The sequence below is a fragment of the Sorex fumeus genome, unplaced genomic scaffold (assembly GCF_029834395.1).
Source record: "Sorex fumeus unplaced genomic scaffold, SorFum_2.1 ptg000029l, whole genome shotgun sequence".
NCBI classification, from domain to species: domain Eukaryota; kingdom Metazoa; phylum Chordata; class Mammalia; order Eulipotyphla; family Soricidae; genus Sorex; species Sorex fumeus.
This window is the reverse complement of record NW_026606086.1, coordinates 18870419-18895330: the sequence shown is the minus strand read 5'-3', so window position 1 is coordinate 18895330 and position 24912 is coordinate 18870419. Positions and strand designations below refer to the sequence as shown.

The following is a 24912-nucleotide window of genomic DNA, read 5'->3' as shown; positions in this document are numbered from 1 at the left end:
ATGGAGGCCAAGGGCCGGCAGGGCCGCCGCTCGCGCGCGCCGCGGGACCGCGGCCGGCGCCGGGAGGCCGCGCGCGAGCCGGGCGCCCGCGGCGCGTCGTCGGGCGACGAGCCCGAGCCGGGGCCCGGCAAGGAGAACGCGGGGCTGCCGCGGGCGCCCCCCACGCCCCGCGCGGCGCGCCGCCGCCGCCGCGACTCGGGCTCCCCGGAGGAGGAGGTCATCGACGGCTTCGCCATCGCCAGCTTCAGCACGCTGGAGGCCCTGCAGGTGGGTGCGCCGGCCGCGCCCCCGCACGGCCCGCGGGCGCCCGCGCTCTCGCCGGACGCGCGGCGCTTCCTGCCGCCCCCGACGGCGCGACGCGGCCGGCCGCGCCTCCGCCGCGTGCAGCGCGCGCCCGAGCCGGGGGCCCACGCCTCCGTGCGCCGCCCCCTCGGCGGCGGACACCTGGCGGCGTCGGCCCCTGCTGCTCTGCGCCCCCCTGCGCCTGGCGATGTGGCGGTCACGGGGTCAGGAGGGGCAGGCACTGGCCTGTACTGGGTGTGTCCGCCTCCCTGCACCTGGTGTCCTTCCGCAGGGACCCGGTGGGATGGCCGGAGCCTGGTGGCCACGCACGGGCAGGCAGGGCAGGGCCTGTGACCGTCCCTCTGGCTCCTCTCGGCCCTTGGCACCAGCTGTCCTCTTGCTCTTGCTGCTGGAAAGGTTGCCTGGGCCGTGGGTGCCAGGGCGTTCTGCAGATGCGCCCGAGTGCAGAGCCGGGCTGGCCCACTGGAGGGCCCCTGACCCGCCAGACTCTCCTGACTTGCTTTGCAAATTGCACAACTTCTTCCCCCCATTCAGAACTCAGGTGTATGGGAAGTCCTGAGAGGTGTTAGCTCCTCTCTCCGTGCACGCCTCCGTCGGTGCCACCCCCAGTGCATCCTGCACCAGGGTCTGCCCCACCGCCGTCAGCCCTCGCGGTGAAGCTGCAGGCGCTGCGTCTGCCGCTTGGCACCTTGACCCCTGGGGCCTCCCAACCCAGGTGCAGGTAGTGGGCCTGCAGAGTGCATGTGTCCGGCCCTAGTAGCATCCCCTTGCTCTAGTGTGCTCAGGGCCTTGCCCCCCCTTTTTTTTTTATTCATTTGTTTTGTTTTTGGGTCAAATCCAGCGATGCTCAAGTGTTACTCCTGGCTCTGTACTCAGGAATTACTGCCGACAGTGCTCGGGACCAGTAGGGATTCCGGGGATTGAACCCCGGTTAGCCACATACATGGCAAACGCCCTCCCCACTGTGCTGTTGCTCTGGCCCCTCCCCGTTTTTAGTCTGGCCTCTTGTCCCCAGCTGTCCACTTGGTCCTGACCAGTCTTGCTACAGCCTGGTGGGATGCAGGGGGCAGTTGCATCAGACCTCCTGGCCAGGCTAGGAGACAGCTTCCCACCCCCGTCCACCAGAATCCTCAGCCTGCTTCAGTCCTGATTCCTCTTGCCTTGTGGGTCTGTCACTGCTCAGCTTCTAGTTTCTGATTATCTCCTACCTGCGTGTGCTCAGACATTTGCCCTCAGTACTGTCCTCATAGGACTGCTGTCCAATTACACTCTTCGGGTAAGCGGACTCTTGGTCTCAACCACTGCCTGCCTTGTGACTCCCATCTGCCCCAAGGATGAGAGGGTCTGTTGGTTTGCACCTGTGCCCTCCCTCTGCCCACTGAGGTGGGATGGTCCTCTGTCACCAAGTGGTAGTGTGTTTGTGCACTTGCCAGGATCCCCTCTGGGCGCTGAGTCTGGGACATGTGCTGTTGCCTGAGCCTATTTCCTGAGACCATGTCCTCCTGTCACTCCTGAGTGCTCCTGAAACCATCCTCGTATCCATCCCCAAGTGTTTCTGAGAATGTGACCTCCCGTTCATCCCTGAGTATGACAGCTCCTAACTATCCTCACTTCTGTCCCCAAGAGCTCCTGACACTGTGTCCTCTTTTCCGCCCCTGAGTGCTCCTGACACTGTGTCCTCCTGTCCATCCCTGAGTGCTCCTGATACCGTGTCCTCCCATCCGTCCCCGAGTGCTCCTGAACACAGTGTTCTCCCGTCCGTCCCTGAGTGCTCCTGACACCGTGTCCTCCGTCCTTCCCTGAATGCTCTGAGACCGTGTCCTCCTCTATACCTGAGTTCACTTGAGATCATGTCCTTCTGTCCTCTTGCCTGTCCCCAAGTACTCCTGAGACTGCCCTGCCATCTTCCCACCTGTCCCTCAGTGCTCCTGAGGTGCAGGCAATGTGGTGGTGGGAGTACCCTAATTGGATGACCCCCTTGTCCTGCTGCACGCACACCCCACTAGCACTGTTCCCCTTAAGGGCTCAGTGCAGGACCTTGCATCTCCCTCAGCCCACGTGTCCGTTTGCCCCTCTTGGCGGTGTGAGTGCATGTTCGTTTGGCTAGGGGCAGAGTGCCGGTGTGAGCAGACATGCGTTTGTCTGTCAGGGTGTGTGAGCAAGCATTGTGCTTGTATGCTTGCGTGGACACGTGTGAATGTCTGCTAGGCTTGTGTGTGAGCATGTGTGTGAGTGTGCCAGCCTGTGCCCTGCATGTATGTGGTGTATGAGCTTATGTTCATGTGCTTGAGCAAGTGTTGTGTGTGTGGCCTTGTGTGGTAGGGCACAGATAGATGGTCAGATGGTGTGCTGGGGGTCTGGGGTGTTCTGGGGTGAGGGTGGCCCCGTTTAGTGAGTGGGTGTACCCTTGCCCTGGCCACTGAGCCTCCTGGAGTAGAGCAGGAGCCACAGCTTCTGAACCTCCCTGTACCCCCCCTCCCTGGCCTTCCCAGGAGTCTGCTGGTGGTCATGGTGCTGTGGCCCAGATCCTGCATTCCCATGGTGACTCTTCCTGCATCTTCTCTGGGGCCCTGATCCCTCATGTCTCCTTAAAACTGCACATAGAGATGTGTAGCAATGTGGGAGTCACAAAAAACGACCATGGTAGAAGGCCTTTGAACGCGCGGTGACCAAAAATTCAACACCATGATGACTGTGGGGTTTCCGCCATGCTTGTCCACAGCGTTTCTCCAGTGGCAAAGTGGAGGAAGCCATGCTCAGTGCCAGGATAGGGCCAGATACCTCGAGGACAGTGGGGATGTTTCTGTGCCCTGCTGTTGAGAGGGGAAAGCAGGAGACCGGTGGGGACCTGGCATCTGGGAGCAGAGTCTCATGGGAGACCTGACCTGGGTTAGGTTCCAGGTGGCGCCCTGGACCAGAGTCCTGTCACAGCCTGGGCCTGTGGGAGGTCAGTGTGGCTGTGTGACCTCTTGTCTGCACCCACTGAGTCTCCACGAATATGCTTTGGGGACATCGAAAGGGGCAGGGTGCTCATGTGTGCTTTGTTTTTTTGGGGGGAGGGCTGGCCATACCTGGTAATGCTCAGGACTGACTCCTGGCTCTGCACTTGTGGGGTCCATACGGGATTCTGGGGATTGAAATCCTGTTGGCCACGTGCAAGGCAAACGCCTTATCCAATGTACTGTCTCTCCAGACCCTGTCTTGAGATGCAGCACAGAGCTGGCCTCAATCCTGAAGAGTCCTTGGACTGCTGATTGGGTGGGTGGGATGTTGACTGAGGTGGGTAGCTTCTGCCACGGCTGACCCTTGTGCAGCCTAGAGAAGCCCACAGTTGGCCTGTACTTCTTACTGTTTGTTTTGGGGTTACACCCAGGAGTGCTGGGAGATTCCTCCTGGCTCTGTGCTTGGGTCACTTCTGGCAGTGCTTGGGGGACCTTTTGTGGTGCTGGGAACTGAACTGGGTCTGGCATGTGCAGTGTAAGCACATTACCCACTCTGCTGTCTCTTTGGGGCTGCCTGAACTTTTTGTCTTTGGGCCACACCCGGGAATGCTCAGAGACACTCTTGGCAGGGCTCTAAGAGGGTCATATGCAGTGCAGGGATAGAATCCAGATTGACCTCCTGCAAAGCTAGTGCCCTCTCTGCTGTACTGTCTTTCCTGCCTCAGTTGACTGACACTTGGCCATTTGTTCCCAGCTCTGACCTTTCTATGGGCTCCTTTCTTTTTTTTTTTTCTTCCCTCATTTTGGAAAAGTCTGGTAAGGTCTGTGTGCTGGAGGGGATGTCCTGAGTTTGGCTGCTGATGCTGAAGATCCAAGCTGGCATGCAGGTACACCCCTGTCTCAACTGCCTACTCAGGAAACCACCGTGGGTTGGGACAGGGTCCTACCTGTCACCTGTCCAGGTGGGCCTAGGCTTCTTTGGCCCCAGTCAGGCAACCATCAGAGAACAGAGACCAGCTCTAGGAGAGGCAACCACAGTCGCCCCTGGCTCAGTGGCCAGTCCCTCCAGTCGTCAGGAAGCACTTTCTGTGGGGTGCGAGGGTGTCACCTGGATGTTTTTCCTGTGGGAATGGGTGTCTTCTCAAGCACTTCCCGTGGATGTATGGAGTCATGAGCAGCACTTTCTCTGAGCGTAAGGGTATTAATGAAGAGCACTTCCTGTGTTTGTGAGTGTTTCGGGGAGCATTTCCTGTGGATATGGTGTCTTGGGGAGCACTTCTGTGAGTGAGGATGTCCTGAGGAGCACTTCCCATGGGATGTGAAGTCATCATCTGAGAGCACTTGGGTAGTGTGAGGCTTCTCTGGGTGTGCTTCCTCTGGGAATGTCTCCCTGCTGAGGCAGACACATCAGCATTACTCTCAGTCTTCTTTCTCTCTTCTTAGACAATGCTTTTAGCAAATTGGGGGTCTTACTGTTCTCCCGTCTCGGATGTTTAGCCTAACAGAACTGGTGGATGATATCTGCCCCTCCCCGTCCTCACAAGTGCTGCCAACTTCTCTGAGGGGCTTGCCAGCAGGTGGCATCCCACAGGGCATGAGAGTTCAGGCTGAAGTTGCCTGTGGTGTGGCTGCCCCTGCCCCTTGAGGGGAGTGGTCGGAGACGGTGTGGTGCTGTGGCTCGGGAGCTCTGACTTGCCTGGACGAGCTGGGCTTCTTGGAGGCCGCTTGGCAGTCTGGCCAACCTCACTTCCTGCCGAAAGTGGTCCTATTGCCCATGTGGCAGGTGCGGCTCTCCCTGGGGCTCACTGGCTTTCTCCTCCCCCTCCACCCCCCCCCCCCCCCCACAGAAGGACATGGCCCTGAAGCCACACGAGCGGAAGGAGAAGTGGGAACGCCGCCTGGCCAAGAGGCCCCGTGAGGCAGAGAGCTGCCCGCCCGCAGAGCCCAGTGAGAACGGGCAGCCCCTGGACGCGGGCAGCCCTGCACAGGACCTAGAGCCCGCCAGCGACCGGGGCAGGAAGACCCCTCTGCAGCCCGCCAAGCAGGTGAGCACCAGGCTGCCCCTGATGTGGGGCTCTGTGTCCCCCTCCCGTGCCTGGGGGCCCCACCAGCACCTGGACACCACCGCTAGCTTCTGCCTTCCCGGCAGCGTGTCCATCGCTGTCGGGCGTGGGGCGTGGGGCACACAGGTTCCTGAGGTAGGACCACTGCCTGCCAGAGGCAGGGTCCACGGGAGCCCTGGAACGGGGGTGCGTCTGCTGCTAGGCCGGCCCCGTTTCCCCATTGCGTCTGCCAGGCTCCGCCGACTGTGGCTGTCCAGTGTGTCTGAAGTGGGGGGCTAGGCGCGCATCCGTGAGACTCGGGGGCTCGCCTTGGTGTCTGGGTGCGAGGAGTGCACAGAGGGCCCTGGGGAGCGGAGGGGGCGGTGCCCAGCACAGTTCTGTCTTGGTGTCGGCTCAGCTCTCAGCACTTCCCTCTGGGGGGCACTTAGTTACCGTTTGCGCCTTCTCCGAGGGTTCTTCTCTGTGTCTTACCGCTCTCATCCCTGGGGCATCGCCGCCGGTGAGGCCGCATGTGACCCGGGTCCGGGCTGGGGGGGCATGGGCACACATGCCCAGGTGGACACGTGCTCTTTCTTCCATGCAGGTGCGCTCCCCAGAAGGGGGGCCGCTCCCAGCCACCCCCTGGCACCAGAACGGCCCGGCCCAGCTCCAGCAGCAGCTCCAGCCCAGCCAGCCCCCGGGGTCACTCCCAGCCCCGTGCCAGCGCTGCCAGCCCCGTCGGGCTTCCCCGGACTCTGGGCAGCCCTGCCCACCCCAGCGGCCTCCCTCTGGTCAGCGCAGCTGGCCAAAGCGGGCACTGTTGGGTCGGAGACAGCCCTACCGGCCCCGGCGGTCACTACTGGGCCCAGGTCAGCCCTGCTGGCCTCAGCGACCACTTCCAGCCCCTAGTCAGCACTCTCCACCCCAGCGGTCTTTTCTGACTCGTCCCTGCTGGTCACGTGGGCTTCTGGGCCCCAGGCCCCACAGTCGGCGCCTGCGGTCATTTGTGGCCCCGTGGCCCTGTTGCCAGCCCCTGCGGTCGCTCCTGGCCTCGTGTTACTTCTGTCGGTCCCTGCTAGCTCTCTGGCATCGTAACTGGTCCATGCCATCGTGGGTCGCCCCACGTCTCCGTGGCCAGCCCCTCAGGTCAACCTTAGGACAGCGTCGCCGGCCTCTGCGATCACTGCCAGCCCACTGTCCACGGTGCCAACCCCCACAGTCTCTTCTCACTCTTCGTCCGCGCCGACGACCCCCCTCTGCCCCCTCAGGCCTGTGCCGCTGTCCCCGACAGGCACTCCTAGCCCCACGCCAGCCACGGAGGTCCCTCCTGGGCCATCCTGACCGACCCCGGCAGTCGCTGCTGGGCCCCAGCGAGCCGCAGAAGTTAGGGGAAACCTCGGATCAGCCTAGTCCCCCCAAACCTTCGCTGTTAGGTCCTGCACAGCCGCATCAGCAGAAAAGGCCCCTCCTGGGTCCAGAACCGCCCCTGCAGCCCCTTCTGGGCCCAGCCTGTAAGCCTCGGCCATTACTCCCCACCCCCAAACGCCCCTCGCTCCTGGGACGGCCAGCCCTCCTCCGCCGGCCTCTCCTGGAGCCCCCCAGCCAGCCACGAAGGTCCCTGCTGGACCTGGTCCTGGGCCACCCCTGCCGACCCCTGCGGTCACGACGGACTCGCTCCTGCACCCCTGCGCTGGCCCGCCAGGCGCCGTCTGTGAGCCCCGGTGCCTGATGCCCCAGCCAGGCTGCATCAGGAGGAGCCAGGGCTGTCTGTGGGCAGCCGAAGAGGCCAGAGAGGCCCGGCCGTTGGCGGCTGGAGCCCAGCGGCCTGCAGCAGGCCGGGCCTACCATGTTGGGGATGAGGAGGGAGCTGGCTACAGTGCCCTGCGTTCTTGGACCGGCATCTCTGCGTGCACCCTGGAGTGTGGACGTATGCGTGTGTGAGAGCCAGGGACCTGCCCTCCCCCCGAGCATCCTTTGCTGGAACTCGGCCTTGGACATGGGGGGGTTGGTGTGAGGCACCTCCCGTCCAGCAGAGGCGCTCGGCGTCGGTGGCCAAGTCGAAGACACTGGTGACAAGAAGGGGCAGCTATCCTGCGGGAACAGACTTCGCCCCTGGGCTTGCTCTGCGCCCCGCACCCCCATTTGGGGCCCCGTCCTGAACACTAGACAGGACTCAGCTCTGACCTCCAGACTGCCCAATGTGTGTGGGGGGGGGCTCTGAGTCACTCCTGGGAGGAAGCAGGGGCATGTCCGCCGTCAGGAAATAAAAGGTGCCGTTGTGTCGTGAGCCAGCAGCAGTGCGGGTGACTTGGCGTGTGGGGCAGGAAGCTGGACCTACAGCTCTGCTGCAGCCCCCACACAGAGCTGTGCCTGGGGAGGGGGTGGCTCTGACGTCCACCCACCTGTACTCTGGGCTCCTTCCTGCAGGGTGTTGGTGGTGCTGCCCAGGTGCCTTTGAGGACCTCCAAGTCGGTGACCCGGCTGTCCCCTTGTCTGAGGATCTCAATATGTGTGTCGTCCCCCTCCCCCCGCTTCTCTGTAGACCTTCGAGTCTGCACTCTGCTGTGTACTTTTCTCTGAGGACACCCCTTATGTGTCTCCCCACTGTCCCCTTGTCAGTATGAGGGTGTAGGTACCCTGAGGTGTTGGCATGTTTGCTGGCCAGGCTGGGAGCTGAGGCGGAGCTGGAGAGGGGCAGCTTTACCCCCTAAACTGCCAGCCCCACTCGCTGTGCTCACAGGGCCCTGTTGGGGGGAGTCCTCTGTGTCTCTGGGTGTTCATAAGTCCTCCACCTGGCCAACCGACTCTCGCGGCACCTCACTGAGGGCTGGGAGCTCTGTGCAGAGTTCCCGAGTGTATCCGCCGACTGCCTCCTGTCCAGACAAGGGAAGCTGCTGGGAGTTCCCAGTGGTTCCCGGGGCTCTCTGGAGTCGGTGTTGTCCACCTTGTGGCTCAGGGTCCAGCGAGCAGAGTGGGGAGGCTGAGGGGCCACTGCCCTTGGTGTCGCCCATTTTGACTCTGGTAACAGGCCCTACCCAGCCCTTCTGCCCCTGTGAGCAGCACTGAGCGCAGTGCCCAGGGCCACAGGCCAGAAGGGGGCAAAAGACAGGCTTGATGTAACTGGGAAGTTGGGAGAAGGAACATGGCAGCCCTAGGCCCTGGTGTGCCAGGAGCCCCCACTAGAATGTGCAGAAATGGCCATTTGAAACTTGTGCCCTGAGGTGGAGCTCTCCCGCAGAGCCTGTACCAGGAGGGAGCAGAGAGCTGCTGTGATTGGTTCTGTCCCGATGAGAGGCCTAGCCTCCCCCACCCCAACCCTTCCCTTGCTAAGATGATTCTGGAGGGTTCCTTCCAGCGACATGGTAACATCCTAACCCCATCCTATGTGGATGTCTGCCTACTTCAAGTGTCGAGGCGGTCCTTCCTGAAGGGTCCATGCAGCCTCTGGCAGACTTCTGCCCTGGGTCCCATCCACCCTGCTACTTGTGGTCCTTTGGACAGATCGGGCTTCTGGGCTGACCCCATGGAAACAGACTCTGCGGGGCCCCTCCTCCCCTCAGCCCCCATAGCCTTCAGAGGTTTCTAGGGAGGCAGTGCTTCTAGGTGGAGGGCACTCCTCATTCTGTGCCCCTTACCACCTCCCACCTGCTGGCTCCCAGGCTGGCCAGCGCTTGGTGCTGCCTTTTGCCCAGTCTCTGGGTATCTTGTGGGATTTGGAGGGGGTATGGACATGGAGGAGAGCCCAGACATGGGTGTCAGTGGAGAGGGCCGGCATGTGTCCACAGGCCCGGCCAGCCCCACCCTGCACTGTGGAATGGCATCGCCTTGGTCCTGAGGTGCCCACACAGGCTCACTGAGCACTGCAGGGAGCACTCAGCCAGGCGAGGGGTCTCACCAGAACTGGGGGTGAGCATAGGGTACTCTTCAGAATTGCGTGGCCTGTTAAGCAGGGTGGGAACCATGGGGTCTGGGCAGAGCTGTGGGTGTCCAGTTCTGAGTGAGAGCTCATCCCCATAAGGGCTCCTATGGGTGAACTCACCTCTACGTTCAGGGAAAGGGCCAGAGGGGGCTGGTGCTTGCTCTTGGCTCAGCCCACCCACAGCACCCCCATCTCAGGGTCCCTCTGCTGGCGGGAGTGTGGGCCAGATGAGCCCCCTCTGCAGGTTTGGACCCGCAAGAGCTGCAGCTTGAGAGGTGTGAGTTCTGCCTCTGCAGCCCTCGCATGCCTAGGCGCACCGTCCATGACTTGCTCGAGGGGGAGCCCAGGTTGACCGCGGTGGGCTAAGCAGGTGATGCTGCAGGCATGTGTGTGTGTCCACCTGTCTGTCTGGGAGCTGTACAGAGGGTCGTGGGGGGCACAGAGGGGAGGAGTGGGGGTGTAGGCGGACCTAAGGGTGTGGGGGGCAGAAAGGAGAGGAGTAGAGGACACAGGGGGAGGAATGGGGGGTAGTGGAGTGACCTGGTGGTGTCGGGGTACAGAAGGAAGAGGCACAGAGGGGAGGAGTGGAGGGCATGTGGGGACCTAGGAAGTATGCAGCACAGGGGAGGAGTGGGGGGCATGGGAGGGCTGTTGGGGTGGAGGGCTCCTGTGCCCAGCTGTGCTGGTTGTCTGTGGGGGGAAGGGTGGGGCGCTCAGGGTGCTTGCTTGTTGGAGTGTGGGGTACCGGACTGTGGAGCAGTGCCCCAGGGGGTCCCTACAGGCTCCTTCTCAGGTCGGCTGGGTGGGTGGGGGCTGACCTCTAGCCTCAGGCTCCTTTGGGCAGCCTGTCTGCTGTACTGATGGCTGCACCCAGCCAGGGAAAGGGCTGGCAGGGCATGGAGTGCCCATCCCTACAGTGCTCAGAGCTAGAGTGGGGCCTTCACGGGGGGGTTTCTTGTGCAGCCACAGTCCCCACCCTGACTCCTGTCAGCTGCGACCCAGGGTCCCCCTCCGATAGCTGCTGAGTGAAGGGTCCCAGGAAAGTCCCCCTGTCCCTTGTCATTTGTACTGTGACACAGATCCTGTGCTCTCCACCTGCTCCCCACCAGGGACTCACATGCTGAGCAGTAGCTGCTGCATGTCCTGATGGGTCAGACAGCGAGGGCAGTGGGGTGGCCCAAGGGCCCAGCTCCCTGCCCCTCCTGGCTGCCCATCTAGGCATATTGGCCTGCTATGCCCATGGCCATGCCTTCTGGGTGGCCTTGTGCCCCCCGGGGGTACTGGGGTAGCTCTGTAGCTTGAGGCAGTAGGAGGGCCCAGTGCAGACCCCAGGGGTGCAGGAATGTTCCAGAGCATCATGGCATGCATCTCACTAACAGATCTGAGACATCATCCCAACTCTGGGGTCTCGCCAGGCTCGCGGTGCCCCGCCTCCAGTGCCCACACCTTTCTGTGTGCTGAGCTGTCCTCCCTGTCCCCAGATAAAGGTGCCTGTGTGCAGAGGGGGTGACCCCCACAGTGACGAGGACGCGTCCCGGAGGAGCAGCTCCCGGGACCGGCTCAGTGATGTGAGTACCCGAGTGTGTCTGCCGGGCGGGGCTGCAGGCATGAGCATGGTGCAGTGGGCCCCCGACTCCCCTCTGGGCCGTGCCTGTGTTACCTCAACCCTTGCTTGCTGGAACTGGAGTTGGGGAGCCCCATGCTTCCTTCTCTCTGGGACCTGGGGCCCATTGGAGGGAGGCTCCCGCGGACCCTCCAGGCTGCTGACGGTGGGGACTCTTTTTGAGGCCACGGGCATGCGGGAGGGCACGTATGACCGTGCGCTCTGAGGCCCACTCCTGACTGTCGTCCTCCTCCGCAGAGCTCCGTGCAGGCGGTCTCAGGCAGAGGCTACTCCGTAAGTGTTCTTGCCCCGGAGCCCATCAGGGGGTCCCCAGGGCTGCAGCCATGACCTGTGACCTCACGTGCTCCTGGGAGGGGGGCCCTGTCCCCCCCTCCCCTCGCATTCGGCCATCTGGACTCAGTAGTTTCCCACAGCTAGGCCCAAGGTCTCGGTGCCTCCCCCGCAGCACCCCTGAGGCTCCGCTCACAGCCCCCCACTCTCTGCCCCCCCCCCCACGCTGCCTCTGGTGTGTGTTGTGGTCTTGGCAGGACCCCTGTGTCTGTTTTGATCCTCACAGTCAGGCTGCTGGCGGTGGGTGGATGGCTTGCTGAGGTGCCCCTGGATTGGACTTCTCAGCATGTCCTGTGGTGTTCAGTCTCTCCTGGCCTCTGCCCCAACTGCCTCGCGTGTTTCCTTGGGACCCTCAGCCACCCTGGTGGCAGTACGTGGGACTGAGTGCTGTTGGCATGCCTGGGAAGCACAGAGGTGGCTTTCTGCCATCCACAGGGCTTGTAGGCAGGTGAGAGGCTTCAGGACAGCTATCCGGGTCCCTCTGTGGTTGTGAGGGAGGCAGTGTTGGGCAGAAGGTGCCGATGCGTGTGGTGGATGTGCCCGCGTGTGCCCAGGCACGTCTGTCTGAGGCTGTGTCGGAGCAGGTACTGACACATGTGTGGTGTGCCCACGTGTACCCGGGCACATCTGTCTGAGGCCATGTTGGGCAGCCAGTGTTTCTGAGTGTTGTCTGCTGCTGCGTGCTGTTGCAGCTGGTCTGCAGTTGGGCCTCAGTGATGCCCTGGGAGTGACACTGTCCTCTCTCTCCCAACAGCCTGTTTGTGGCGTGGGGGTGGGGGTCACACTAATGGTCTCATTGCTGAGCCTTGACCTCATGCCTCTGGCCCTCCCCAGCGTCCATGGCTGACATTGGTGTGGTGCAGGTGCGGTGCTAGAAGCATTTTCTGTACTGCTGCTGGTGCTCACCCACTCCCTAGCCCCTGCCCGCGTGGAGCCTGCACAGAAAAGGGGTCCCCTTCCTGGAGGAGACATGTAGACCCCAGGCATGTGGACTTCACTCTCGTGTAGTTGGCCACATGTACTGTCCCCCAGAACCCTGACGTTGCAAGGGAACAGGAAGGGTCATGAGAGCAGGTCACCAAGGTGTCACTCATAGCTGTGGAGTGGTGGCTATGGACACAGTGCCAGCAGTAGAGTAGATGATCATGGAGAAGGTGGCTCTGGAGGAGACAGTATTGGAAGAGGTGAAGGTGGGGGAGACGGTGATGATGAAGGTGGTAGAGACAGTGATGGTGAAGGTGGTGGAGATGGTGGTGATGAAGGTGGTGGAGATGGTGGTGGAGACCCTGGTAGTGAAGGCGATGGTGAAGGTGGTGGAGATGGTAATGAAAGTGGTAGAGACAGTGATGGTGTTGGTGAAGGTTGGTGGTGCTGGGAGCAGTAGCTACTGTGCTGTGCCTGATGTGAATACAAACCTAGAGCTTTGCGTGTACTCACTTGGAACCTTGCAACAAACCTGTAGTTGGCCTGTTTCCTTTTCACAGAGGAGTAAACTGAGGCACTTGGAGCCAGAGAGAGAGTACAATGAGTAGGCCGCCACTTGCCTTGCATGTGGCCAACCCAGGTTTGATCTCTGACACTCCTATGGTCCCCTGAGCCAGCCAGGAATGATCTATGAGTTCGGAGCCAGAAGTGAGCCGTGAGCACCGTTGAGTGTGGCCCCAGACAGACAAACTGAGGCACAGAGGTCAGGAACTCCTCTAGGACTGCACAGAACAGGTGACAAGTGTTTCCTGGCCAGCCCCATGCCCAGCTGTCTGTGGAACTAACAGCTGAAGCTCCCTGACTGCGGCTGTGTTGGCTGATGAGGGGGCCCTGGGGCACCGTACCCCGCTCTACACCCAAAACGCTGAGCTTCTGGAGGTGCTGGCCAGAGCTGCGGGGGAGAGGCCAGGTCAGGCCTGAGGCTGGGGTGGGGGGGCCACCCACTGCAGCACTGTGTTGATGAAGCCTCCTAGTAGTGACCAGGCGTGGCCCTTTCTGTGGGGCCACGTCGCAGGCTTGACCATCTGAGGGGGTGTGTGGCCCAGTGGCTGTGGGAGAGAGGCCCCCTGTGTTCTTCGGGGGCGCTGTTGTGGTGTCTAGCTCACCGTTTCTAGGGAAGCGCCTCACCCCCCAGATTGGCTTTGTTTCCTCTACCCTGGCAGTCATCTTCTCTCTCCTCACTCGGGTGCCTCTGGGGACAAGCAGGTGCCTGTGGGCAGGGCTGGCCCCACTGCACGTGGCCCCCAGGCCTCTCAGTGGGACTTGGTGCTTGTGTCCCCCAATCTTACCACTCCTCCCCTGACCTGTGAGCAGAGGCCTCGGCAGGAGGGGCCCGAGGGGACTGGACTGGAGTCTGCAAAGCTTGCTCTGGGTCCCCTGGCTCCCGGGGGGTTGTGGGTACTGACTCCCTTCTCTCTCCCCACAGTGTGACAGCGAGAGTGACGGGGATGACAAGGTAAGCGCTGGACACCGGGGCTGGGTGCCCAGAGCCACCACACATTTGCAGGCTGGGCTGGGCCGTGTTGGAGCAGCAACACCCGCTGTGATCCCTGCCCACCGCCCACTGCATGTGGTCTCAGCGTGGCAGGACCGCTCCTGGGAAGGAGTTGGTAACAGGCCCGTACAGGTGCTACAGGCCTTCCCCTCCACGTGGGCTTGTGCCTGGGCCCCAGCCACTGTCCCCTGCTGTGTGATGAGCAGTGCTGAGGAGCACAGCTGTGGTTGGGGCACTGGGTGGGAAGCAGGAGTCCTGGAAACCCTCTGATGGCCTTAGAGGGGGGTGCCCGGGGATCACACAGCCACCTCGCCACTGGGACTGCAGAGGCCTGTGCTCGGGCACCTCAAAGGCCCCCATCCTCGGCCGCAGGGCTGCCTCAATCTGCTGCTGTCTGCCCCGGTGGTGGGGATGGCCCCCTTATTTGGGGGAGCCGCCCTGCGGGACAGCAGTTCATGACAAGCTTACTGGGGACATATGCATGGACACAGACAGGCCCACCCACCCCTGCTGGTGCAGCGCTGACGTGGGCTGTGAGGAGTGTGTGCACACTGGAGCAAATGCACTAAGCCCAGCTGTCCCATGCTGGCCATGCCCCCACCCCACCTCTGCCTTGGCCACAGCCGTCCCCTATGCCCTGTCCTCATAGGGTACTGGGACCCATGGGACTGGGGAGGGTGCTGCTGTCTGTGGCCAGACCCCTTCTGAGTTACTCACCCCCCAGTGGGGGCCTGAGATGGGCCTGCACAGCCTCTCACCCCTGCTCCTCCGCACTCCCCCGCCCCTCCTCCCCCTGCTTTTCCCTGTCCCTCCTCTTCCTCCTGCTCCTCCCCTACCCCTCTTCCTCCCCCTGCTCCTTCCCCTGCATCTTTCTTGCTCCTCTTCCTCCCCTGTTTCTCCCCTCCTCCCCTTTCTCCACTGCCCTGACCACCTGCCCCACCTGCACATTCCCCCAGGCCTCATGCCTGACTTGGGTTCTCTCAGCACCTTGGTTTTCTCATCTGAAATGGAGTTCACAAAAGTACCCCTCTGTGATCATGTAAAGAAAGAGCAGGACAAACAGGTTGTCATGACCCACCAAGGCTGCCTGGTGCCTGGAGTGGGTAGGGCATTTGCCTTACACACAGTTGACCTGGGTTTCATCCCCGGCATCCCATATGATCCCCCGAGCATCACCAGGAGTAATTCCTGAGTGCAGAGGCAGAAGTGAGCCTTGAGTATTGCCCTGTGTGATACCTCTCAGAAGGAAAAAAAAAAAAAAGCAAAACGCGACACAGTTGAGACCGCCTCGACCCAGGAAACACACAACCCCTCCCTGGCCACACGACAACAGCCAAGTGACCAGCACAGAAATAGGAGGAGTGAGCGGCCTCCAGCACTGCAGGGTGTTTTGCCCACTGAGGTTGGGGCTGGCAACTGGAGTGCTGTGTGCAGGACCAGGAAACTGATAGCCAGGCCCGTTCAGGTCCTGGAGGGGATGCGGAGGGGTGAAGGGTGCTGGGGCTGTTACGTCATGGACAGCTACCAGCCGGCTCAGTGCCAAGATGCCCCTTGGTGAATGTCCACAGAGGCAGGATGTCCAGACAGGCCAGAAGGCGGTTTTGGCGGGAGCTTCTGACCTGCTGGGGTGTGGCCCTCGACTGCTTCTGGGGACCGAGCTCCCCCTGTAGTGTAGGTGGCCCTCAGGCCAGGACAGTCCCAGTGACCTGCCATGGGAGACCTATGCACACTTGGCACAGGTTTTTCGGGCATTTTCTTCCCGACCTGATGGACCCTGGTGATGAATGTAGTGAGCATCCCCCTGGCCTGGGTGTGTAGGAACCAAGACCCACCAGGCATTATGGCTGGGACCCACTCATGGGGCCCTGCTGGGCTTGCCCTGGGGGCTCAGGAGAGGCACCCCCAACTGTAGCGCAGCTGCAGTCTCTTGGGGGGCCCAGAGGGACTCCCCCCTACTCCTGTCACCATGCTGGGTCAGACTGAGTGCCCAGGGGTCATTTCCTGCAGCCATGAGCCAGCCCTTAGGTTCCTCCCTTCCCACGGCTCCCTGAGGCCAAGTGTGGCTTCACAGTGAGCTGAGGAGCTGGGTGGTCTGTGGACCCTGCCCGCCTCTAGGCCCAGGCCCCCTCTGCAGCTGCCTTACTGGGTCCGTGGCAGGAACCTGTGAGGCTCAAGGCCCCAGGAGCTGGCCTGGGCACACCACCTGCTGCCCTTTCTGGCAGGTTCTCAGTGGGTGGTGGCTGTCAGGACGTCCAATGTGCACTCCTGAGGCCACTGGCCAATCTCCAATCACCTGGAGCACGAGGCAGGTGGGCTTTGCTGTCTGGGCCGGCCCACGCAGCACCTGTGTCCGCTTCACTTTCCTCTCCACTGAGCGGGGAGCAAGGGCCCTTGGATGGACGCAGATCTGCGCCCCGGGGCTGGGTTAGTCGGGCCTGCCAAGAGCCCCTGGCCCAGGCTCGGGGGGGGGGGGGGGGGCTGGCTAGGACAGAGGGAGCCACTGGGTGGGGCTGCGAAGTAGTGGGACCTCCGCAGAGCGCCTGGAGGCTGGGTGAGTGCAGAGCTCTGGGCTGGGTCCAGGCGCCATGCTGCCCACCAGGTCCGGGGGTGGTTTCAGTCCTGGCACACGTGGTAGTCGGGGGATGGGGCAGGACACCAGGAGGCAGGCAGACTCCCCCTTTGTCTGCATTCACCTGCCCAGGGTGGAGTTCTTTGTCTGAGCGGAGTGCCAGCCTGGGCCAAGCGGTGCCATACCTGGGTCAGGCCTAGAGCCAGGAGTCGCTCTTGTTCCCTGCAGAACCTCTGCTTGTTGCAAGCATTGTTGGGGCTGCTTTGGAAAGACTGAGGCAGGCCCCAGGCTCACCCCAGAACCCCAAGGGCCAGCCCCCGACCAGGAACACACTTGCACTTGGTCCTCAAAGCCCTCAGGCACAGGGACCTAGTAGGACCAGGGTCTAGAAGTGGGGCGTGCCCCCGCCCCTCCCAGGACTTCCCTAGGGGGTAAGGCAGACTTCATCACACCTGCTTTGGCTCTTGGTCTGCGCACCCACAAGTGGAATTTCAGGGTCGCAGCCCTTTGAAGTGCCCCATGCTGTCCCAGGGATTGCCCAGCCCCACTGGGCAGAGGTTCATCCTTCCACATCCTCTGAACCTGCCCTTTCCTGCTTGGGTGAAAGGCCTCCCTCCAGAAGCGGGACTTTGAGTCACACTGAATCAGGGAAGGCCTGTGTTGAGGCACTGGTCAGCTGGTTCCTCGGAGTGCTGGCTATGGGTAGTGCCCCGACTGGTAGTGGCCCGGTGCTTGGCACGGCCTTACAGCGTCTCCCCGGAGAGAGGAGACCTGCCTCGGGATAAGCTCCCTGTGAAGTGCTCCTTCCTCAGGGACATAACCTCAGTGCCGGAAGCTGGCACCTTCGAACCTGCCGCACCCAAGCCCGGTCTGTGAACCCCTCAGCTCCATCCTTAATAGAGTGATCTGTGGGCCAATGTGGTGGGGGGCAGCGTGGGCTTGACCCCCAAGGTTGACCCCCAGTCTCTGAGCCATCTTTCTCCTGCAGGCATCTGTGGGTTCTGGGAAGCTCTTCGGCCCAGTAGCTGGCAAAGGTAAGTGGGCCCCGGACTGGAGCTGGGTTTCCCAAAGGGGGTTCCTACCCTCCAGCAAATGCTAGCAGTCTTGTCCCTGGGGCCTGTGGTCAGGTCGACGTTGCCAGGAGGCTCCCTGAGGGCTGACTTGGGCAGTCAAGGCCTGGCTCTGGGAGGTGGGGAAGTGAGTTCCATCCCAGTGCTTCCGGGGGCCTGCTGCTCAGGTGAGCCCACGTCTGCCGAGCCAGTGCAGAGAACGGCCCTTGGCTTGTGGTGGCCACACTGGAGGGGCCGCACACTGGAGCCGGCGGTGAAAAAGTCCAAGGCCCGTCCCTTCCCCTCCAAGGCCCTGCCCTGCCTGTGCTACCTGGTTCCTGGGACTGTCCCTGAGCCAAGGGCAGAACAGTCACTGCAGCAGAGACAGCTCACAGGTGCTGGTAACTGTCACTGTGATTCTGTCTACTTCATCCCCAGGGGACCAGAACTTGGGGACCCAGTGAATTCTGGGGACATGCAGAACAGTGTGCAGGGTCCCACCCACGTCTGCTGGCCTGAGGAGGAGCAGCGAGCCAGGGGGACCCTGACTCCTCACCCAGTGCTGGGGACTGTGTAAAGACTCCTGGGAGTCTGGGAGTCTAGAAGGTTCTGGGAGTGTTGGTGGCAATGGCCGCCGTGATGATGCACTTAATGATGGGAACCAGGCACTAGTGAGCAGGGAGAAAGGAGCCCATGTCCTGGGCAGCCCGCCTCGGCAGATGGGGATGGGATTGTCAGCTTCACGCTTGATCTTGGTGCCACCCAGCAGCCAGGTTTTTGTTCCTGGGGGATTTGATAGGGACCCCCCCTTCCCAAGAGCTTGATTGGCTGCAATAGCCTGGGGGAGGGGGAGACCCTCTTGGAGCGTGGGGGCTGGCCTGGCCACCTGCACCTCAGAGGTGGAGACAGCTCAAGAGCCAATGGGGCAACCACCTCACCTGTCCCCTCTCCCTCGCCGCAGACCACTCGCAGGAGGAGAAGTTTGAGGCCAAGGCGCTGGGCCTGGAGCGTAGCCGTGAGCTGAGCTCCGAGCCGCCCTTCCTGCCCTCCGCACACAGCCCTGCACCCGCTGGCCCCATGCAGGGCGCCCCGGCTAGCCCACCTGTCAAGAAGGAAGCCCCTGCCCCGCCCCGCCTCACCCCACAGCTGCCACCTGCACCCCCACAGCCCCGGGCCCCACCCCCGGCGCTTGTGCCTCTCTCCCTGGGTGCCTGCCAGGGCCACGGACACAGCCACAGCCAGGCCGCACACAACGGCCTGCACGGCCTCAGGTAGGTGGGGCCCGGGGGTGGGGGTGCAGAGGTGTGGGTCCCCTGCGCACACTGATCCTCCGTCCTTACAGCAGGAGCAGTGGGCTCAGCCTCGGGCTCACGAAGCACCTGTCCCTGCCGCCTCATGGGCCAGGGGCCCACCTCTCTACCTCACACCTGGCGCTGTGCTCACAAGCCCAGCACCAGCACCCTGCGGCCATGTTTGCTGCCCCCCCGGCTCTGCCTCTGCCTCCACCGCTGCCCACCAACGGCCTGGTTCTCCCCGGACCCCCCGCTGGTAGGTCAGGGCTGCGGGTACGGGCTGGGTTCTACTCCCCCGCCACCAGGGGCTTCCTCTCCGGTGGGAAGGGCATGTTGGGGCAGATGTGCCAGCGAGCCCCAGAGCACCCAGGGGGCACTGCGGGCGCCGGCGGGGCTCACTCTTCTCTCTTCCTCAGATGCCAGCCTGCTGCTCTCACTCAGCCCGCCAATCATGTATTGCCAGCCTCATGCGGGGATTCTGATTGGTACTTGGGCACAGGCTCCTCTGCTCCCTCCTCCCCTGGGCCCGCACCTAGCCAGCGGCCACCGACCCCGGGAGTGCCAGGTGACTACCCGCCTCGCCCCACCCGAGCCCGCGGCCGACGCGCCTCTCCGTCTCTCTCTCTTTTCTCTCCTAGATCACGAGCTGCTCAGGCAAGAGCTGAACGCACGGTTTCTGGTCCAGAGCGCGGAGCCGCCCGGCGCTCCCCTGGGCCCTGGGGCTCTGCTGCGGGCGGAGTTCCACCAGCACCAACACACACACCAGCACACACACCAGCACCAACACACATTCGCCCCCTTCCCCGCCGGGCTGCCCCCGACGCCGCTCGCTCCACCCCTGGCACCCCCGCCGGTGCGTAGACTCACAGTTGCTCACCCGCACGCACCCAGGCCCACAGCTCCCCCGGCCACTGCCTGCCCTCCCCTCTTCCCTCTGAGCTTAGGCCTCCCCTCCCAGTGTCCAGCCCACACCCCCGCGCAACTGCTGCCTCCCGGGGGGGCTGTGGGAGGTGGGGCGGGGAGCTGTAGGAAACAGCTGGCCCAGCTGGTCACCCTGGGAGCAAGAAAGCCAGTCTGGCCCCTGGTGGGTGGGAGCCGGGCCGCAGAGTGCGTTGGAATATGGGGAGCCTCACCCTGTGCCTCCTGTTGTAGTTTGACAAATATGCACCCAAGCTGGACAGCCCCTACTTCCGACATTCCAACGTGAGTATCCCTGGGTGTCCACTGCAGCCCTGCCTTGCCCTGTGTGCACTGATGTGGGTGGGCTGGGCTGGGGGCAGCGGCGGGGGGTGTGGGGGTGGGGGGTGGCTCCCAGGCCTCCAGCCAGGTGCATGACCACGCCCCAGGGTGTCCCAGCACCCAGCCTGCCCCTGGGCCGCCCTCCTTCTCTTGCAGTTCTTCTCTCCTGCCATCCCGGGACTGCCCACCCTGCTCCCACACCCTGGCCCCTTTGGGTCCCTGCAGGGCGCTTTTCAGCCCAAGGTACCGACCGACTGCCCCCGGGCATGCTCAGCCTTGTGGGGAGGCAGGCCGAGAGGGGCTCTGCCTGAACTGGGAAGTACAGGCAGAGCCTGTCTCTGCTCTAGGGTGACCCCAGCATGCTCCGTCCACCCCCCTCCCTCGGGGCTGCTCCCTCTTGACCGCCCAGACCATCCATACTGTAGGATGGCCCTGAGGCCCCTCTGCTTGCCTTTACAGACACTCCTGGGTTGAGAGTGTAGTTCCGTGAAGGGGGCCCAGACTCCCCAAGTTCTCATTCCCTCTCTCCCCTCAGACCGCAAATCCACTGGAGGTAGCAGGCCGGGCCAGCACTGTCCACGCCCTCCTGCAGAAAGCCCCTGGGGTAGGTGTGGGTACTCGCGGGGGAGGGGTGTCCAGGCAAGTCCCCCATAGGGCCAGGGCCTAAACATTCCTTCTGTCAACGACAGGTTTCTGACGGGTACCGGACAGCCATCAAGGTGAGTTTGTGGGATGGGTGTGTGTGTGTGTGTGTGTGTGTGTGTGTGTGTGTGTGTATGTCTGAGGGTCTCTCTGTGTATGAGGATCTCTGTATGTGTGTGTGAGAGAGACTGTGTGTGAGGGTATATGCGTATGTGAGGGTCTGCGGGGGGGGGGTCTGTGTGTGTAAGAGAATCTGTGAGGGTAAATGTGTGTATGTGACAGTCTGTGTGTGTGTGTGTGTGTGAAGGTCTTTGTGTGTATACATGAGTGTATATGTATGTGATGATCTGTGTGTGTGAAGGTTTTTGTGTGTGTGCGTGAGGTTCTGTATGTGTGAGGGTCTCTGTAAATGAAGGTCTATGTGCGTGTGTGAGGGTCTCTGTGTGTACATGAGGGTCTATGTGTGTGAGAGTATGTGTATGTATGAGGATCTGTGTGTGAGGGTCTGTATGTGTGAGGGTCTCTGTGTGTTGTGAGGGTCTCTGTGCACAAGGGTCTGTGTGTGAGGGTCTCTCTGTGTGTAAGCATGTTTGTGTGAGGATCTGTGTTAATACCTGTGTCTCTTGTGGAGAAAGAAGTCATTCTGGTGGGTCTTCCAAGAAATGGTGTGGAAGGACTTCTGGGTGCTGGGAGGCCATGGGGTGCCGTGACGGGACTCAGGCGCTGCTGAGGCTGTGTGTGCATCCCCACAGAGGCCGGGGCGTTGGTGCGCGGTGCACGTGCAGACGGCATGGCAGATCTACCACCATCAGCAGAAGATGAAGGTGAGTGAGGGCTGCCAGCTCCCGGCAGATGTGAGAGACAGTGAGCAGAAACCCAGTCCGGGATTGCCAGGCTGGGGTGGCATCCTGCCCAGGAACCTGGGGCTGTAGGTTGAGTGACGTGTGAGATGGCCTTGCCGGCACAGGGGACCCCAGTCCTAAGGCACGCCAGCAAACGCACCTCCACCCAAGGCCCTGAATCGTGCCTGGAAGGGTGGGCGAGCAGCTGTGTGAGTGGGGCTGGACCCCCCACAGGGAGGGGAGTGAGTGGTTCTAGCACTCAGTCTGTGGACCCACATCGCCGGGCGGGCTCAGGGTGGGTCTGCTTCCCGGCCCGCCCTTGGCCCCGAGGTGGGACCAGCTGTAAGGGCACAGCACACCCCGCCCCGCCTTCTGAACTGAGCGCATGCCTGCCGACGACCCCAGCAGCACTCGGAGGCTGGGGGTCCCTGCAGGCAGCCGCTGTCCCTCTCAGCAGATGCAGCTGGACCCCCACCAGCTGGACACGCTCAGCCGACCGCCTGCCCCTGGTGCGCTCGCCGGCCCCCACTTCCCAAGCCCGCAGGGCCTGACTCGACCCCTCTTCTCCAGCTCAGGTGGGCTTGGGGCCGCGGGGTCCAGGCCTCAAGGGCCTTTCCCCTGGGGAGCGGGAGCCTGTGTACATGGGCACCGTGTCCTGTTCTCCTGCCAGTATTGTCCCCTTGTCTCCCCCTGGCCCTCTCACCCCCCTTATCTCTCCATGCCCATGCACCTTCCCCCCGCCCGTTCATTCTCCTGTCCCTCCGCCTACCCCTCCCTGTTTCCTTGTCCTCATTTACCTTCTTATTGCTCCTGTTCCCCCATTGGGTCACTGCTAGGCACTCTTCCCTTCTGGAGAAAAAGAATCCTCCAGACCTGTTGTTCACTCCCATCTTTGTTGAAGATGTCCAGGAGCATCTCAGGGTCTCACTCCTGAGCAGTCCCAGGCTTAACTGGAGCTCTCCCAAACTGAGTCACATCAGAGAGGGGACTCCTCCTGGGGACACTTGGAGCCCAGGCCAGGGCACCTCACCCCCAGACTGTGGACCCCTGTTCCCCCAAGTGGACCTTTGGAGCCTGATGAGAGGGATGCAGTTCTCCTCAGGAAGATGGGGCACAGTGACTGGGCCATATGGGTGACACACTGACTGGACCACGTGGGTGGGACACCGTGGCTGGGTCATGAGGGTGACACGCTGACTGGGCCATGTGGGCGGGACATGTCCGTGGCTGGGTCATACTAGCAGGACACTGGGATGGGCTATGTGGGCAGATTCGGTGGGACTGCAACTGCCAGCCAAAAGGATGAGGCGTGAGGTTGCACTCCCTAGAGAGGACTGGGGCGGGGGTCGGGGTCCAGCCCTCGAGTGCGGTGGGAACCATGAGGAAGACCCCATGAGTGCCCTCACGGTTTCTGGTGTGGGTGGGCTGGGTCCCGGAGGCCCCAGACCCCGGTGCACCCCTCAGCCTCCTTCACAGGTGCTGCCCACTCCGTTGCTCCTTTCGGACCTGCCGCCCACCCCAGCACTTTTCTGCCCATGGGCCACTTGCCAGGTAGGTGCCCTAAAGTGAGGCACTCTGCAAGGGGTGGTCAGAGGGAGGGGGCACCCTTAGGTGCAGGGGTCCTGAGACCACCTGCAGCCCTGAGTTGTGCACCTGCCTCTCACAGATGCCTTCAGCAGATCTAGCACCTTCGGGGGCCTGGGGAGCCTTCGCAGTCCCTCGCTGAGTGAGTGTCCCCGCCCCCTCTCTTCACCCCTTGGGGGTCCACGCAGCAGCTCCCAGCTGGTGGGTGTGGTGGATACCCACCTGCTTCCCGCCCTCCCTGGCGCAGGTGGCATCTTTGTCCCCAAGGAGGGTTCAGCGCTGCCCGGTCTGCACAGTGCAGCTGAGGCCTGGAGCCGGCTGCACCGGGCACCGCCCCCCTGGCCCAGACCCTCAGACTTGGAGCGAGTGTCAGCCCTAACGGACCATGGCCGAGAGCCTGACAAGGGCTGGGGACGGTAAGTGCTCCAGGGGCTGCCTTAGGGGCGGGAGGGACAGGATTGTGGGCGTGAGTGGGGTCAGGGATGGAGGGTGGGGGCAGGACAAAGGCTAGAGGCTGCTGGGCAGGGCTGGGAAGGGTCTGTGAGCCAAGGCGTGCCCTCTGCCCTCCTCCAACCCTGCTTTTCTGAGGGTGCGGAGGGAACGGCCAACTGGAAGCTGCACCCAGGGCCAACCCGGGACGCTGGCAAAGCAGGGACTCTCGGTGGAGTGGCCTGGGCCCCTGGCCCCAGGCTCCAACCTGGTGCCGTGCTGAGCGTGTCTCCCCGATGCAGGGAGCTCCTGGACAAGCGCCTGCTGAGCCGGGCCTCCCCGGCTGGCCCCGTGCCACTGCCGCCTCCGCCCCGCATCAAGGAGAGCCGCTCCCCAGCTCGGGAGGCCGCGCGCCCGCCTTCACCCCCCAGGCCCATGGGACCCCCGGAGCGGCCGCGGGGCGCTGTGAAGGTCAAAGAAGAGCGTCGCGAAGACGACGGGGCCCCATACCCCAGCCCGGGCCCCGTGCCCCCCTTCGTCTGGGAACCGCCCCGCGACGCCCCCCTCCTGGAGCTGCCCCAGCGGCCCCCTGAGCGCCACAGCCCCGAGCCCCGAGCGCGGCGGGAAGCGGTGCTGCCCCCCGGCCCCGGCCTGCTGCCCACTGCGCTCCTGGCCGCGCGTGTGCCGCCCGTGCCCCCCACTCCCACCGGGCACCCCCGGACTACGTCGCTGGCAGCCCCCAGCGAGGCCCGCGACTACTCGCCGTCCCGCAACCCGCCCGAGGTGGAGGCGCGGTAGTGCCCGACACCCGTGGCCCTGCCCGAGCTGCCCCCATGCGAGTTTGTACAGCTTTGCCCTCCAGTGAGAGGCGTTTCTAATAGATTTGTATTTTTCTTAATTTTATGCTCTTTAGACGTTTGAAAGAGATGAAAAGGAGAGTTTTGCTTTTTTAGTTCGGATTTGCAGTTTTACGGCCTCAGACCCCACCTTAGAGCCCCAGGGTTTCCTTGTCTTATTTATGGGGAAAATGCGGTCGTTTTGTCCAACGCACTGTGATGCCCCTCAGGCCGGGCTCTGGCCTCCCTCGGTACTTGGAACCGAAGTTACAGATATATATTAAAATAATAACATTAAGGAACCTGGGTTTCGCCTTATTCTATTGTACAGAATTACCTGGTTTGAGAAGCATTAAACAGGCTGTTGATCGAAACGAGAGGGGCATAGATTCCTCCCCAAGGAGGCTTTATGAAAGACTTTTCTAGCACTACCTGCTTTCTCCTGGATCCTGTCTCAGCCTCCTCACCAAAAGTCTAAACTGTGTCAGAAGTCTTCGTGTGGAGGGGTTGGAGCAAAAGCACAGCAGGGAGGGCGTTTGCCTTACGCGCGGCCAACCTGGGTTGAATTCCCAACATCCCATACGGTCCCGAGCACCACTGGGGTAACTCTTGAGTGCAGAGCCAGGAGTAACTACTGTGCATCGCCGGGTGTGACCCAAAAAGCAAAAAAAAAAGTCTTCATGTGGAGACTGTCCCCACCTGCTGGGTTGGGTGTCTTGAAGAAGCTTCTGGTACCCTTGGCCGCTTGCAGCCCAGAGCATGTGTTCCGTAAGCTTCACTGCCAGCACCCT

General features: G+C 62.4%; 1 protein-coding gene across 15 annotated transcripts; it reads left to right on the top strand.

Moving 5' to 3' along the window:
- FBRSL1 (fibrosin like 1) lies at positions 1-24428 on the top strand. Of its 15 annotated transcripts, none has more exons than XM_056115527.1 (19): positions 1-267; positions 5093-5290; positions 10688-10774; positions 11068-11103; positions 13571-13600; positions 17197-17242; positions 18219-18528; positions 18600-18805; positions 18966-19034; positions 19188-19402; positions 19702-19752; positions 19945-20031; positions 20324-20392; positions 20478-20507; positions 21183-21254; positions 21727-21847; positions 22737-22823; positions 22939-23272; positions 23588-24428. In XM_056115527.1, exons 1-19 carry the CDS (start codon positions 1-3, stop codon positions 24081-24083), a joined length of 2811 nt encoding a protein of 936 aa, XP_055971502.1. In that variant the 3' UTR covers positions 24084-24428. The 15 variants fall into 15 exon arrangements, with proteins under 15 accessions (XP_055971502.1, XP_055971501.1, XP_055971495.1 ...); XM_056115526.1 differs by having other exon boundaries at positions 18966-19402; positions 22939-22998; positions 23104-23272; XM_056115520.1 differs by having other exon boundaries at positions 18603-18805; positions 18966-19402.
- Positions 24429-24912: the final 484 nt, after the last annotated feature.

Excerpts from the sequence above, each read along its gene's own strand:
- FBRSL1 (XM_056115518.1), top strand. The coding sequence starts at position 1 with ATGGAGGCCAAGGGCCGGCAGGGCCGCCGCTCGCGCGCGCCGCGGGAC. Across the intron at positions 11,104-13,570 it reads TCTCAGGCAGAGGCTACTCC|TGTGACAGCGAGAGTGACGG; the intron begins GTAAGTGTTCTT and ends CTCTCCCCACAG. Across the intron at positions 20,508-21,182 it reads GGTACCGGACAGCCATCAAG|AGGCCGGGGCGTTGGTGCGC; the intron begins GTGAGTTTGTGG and ends GCATCCCCACAG.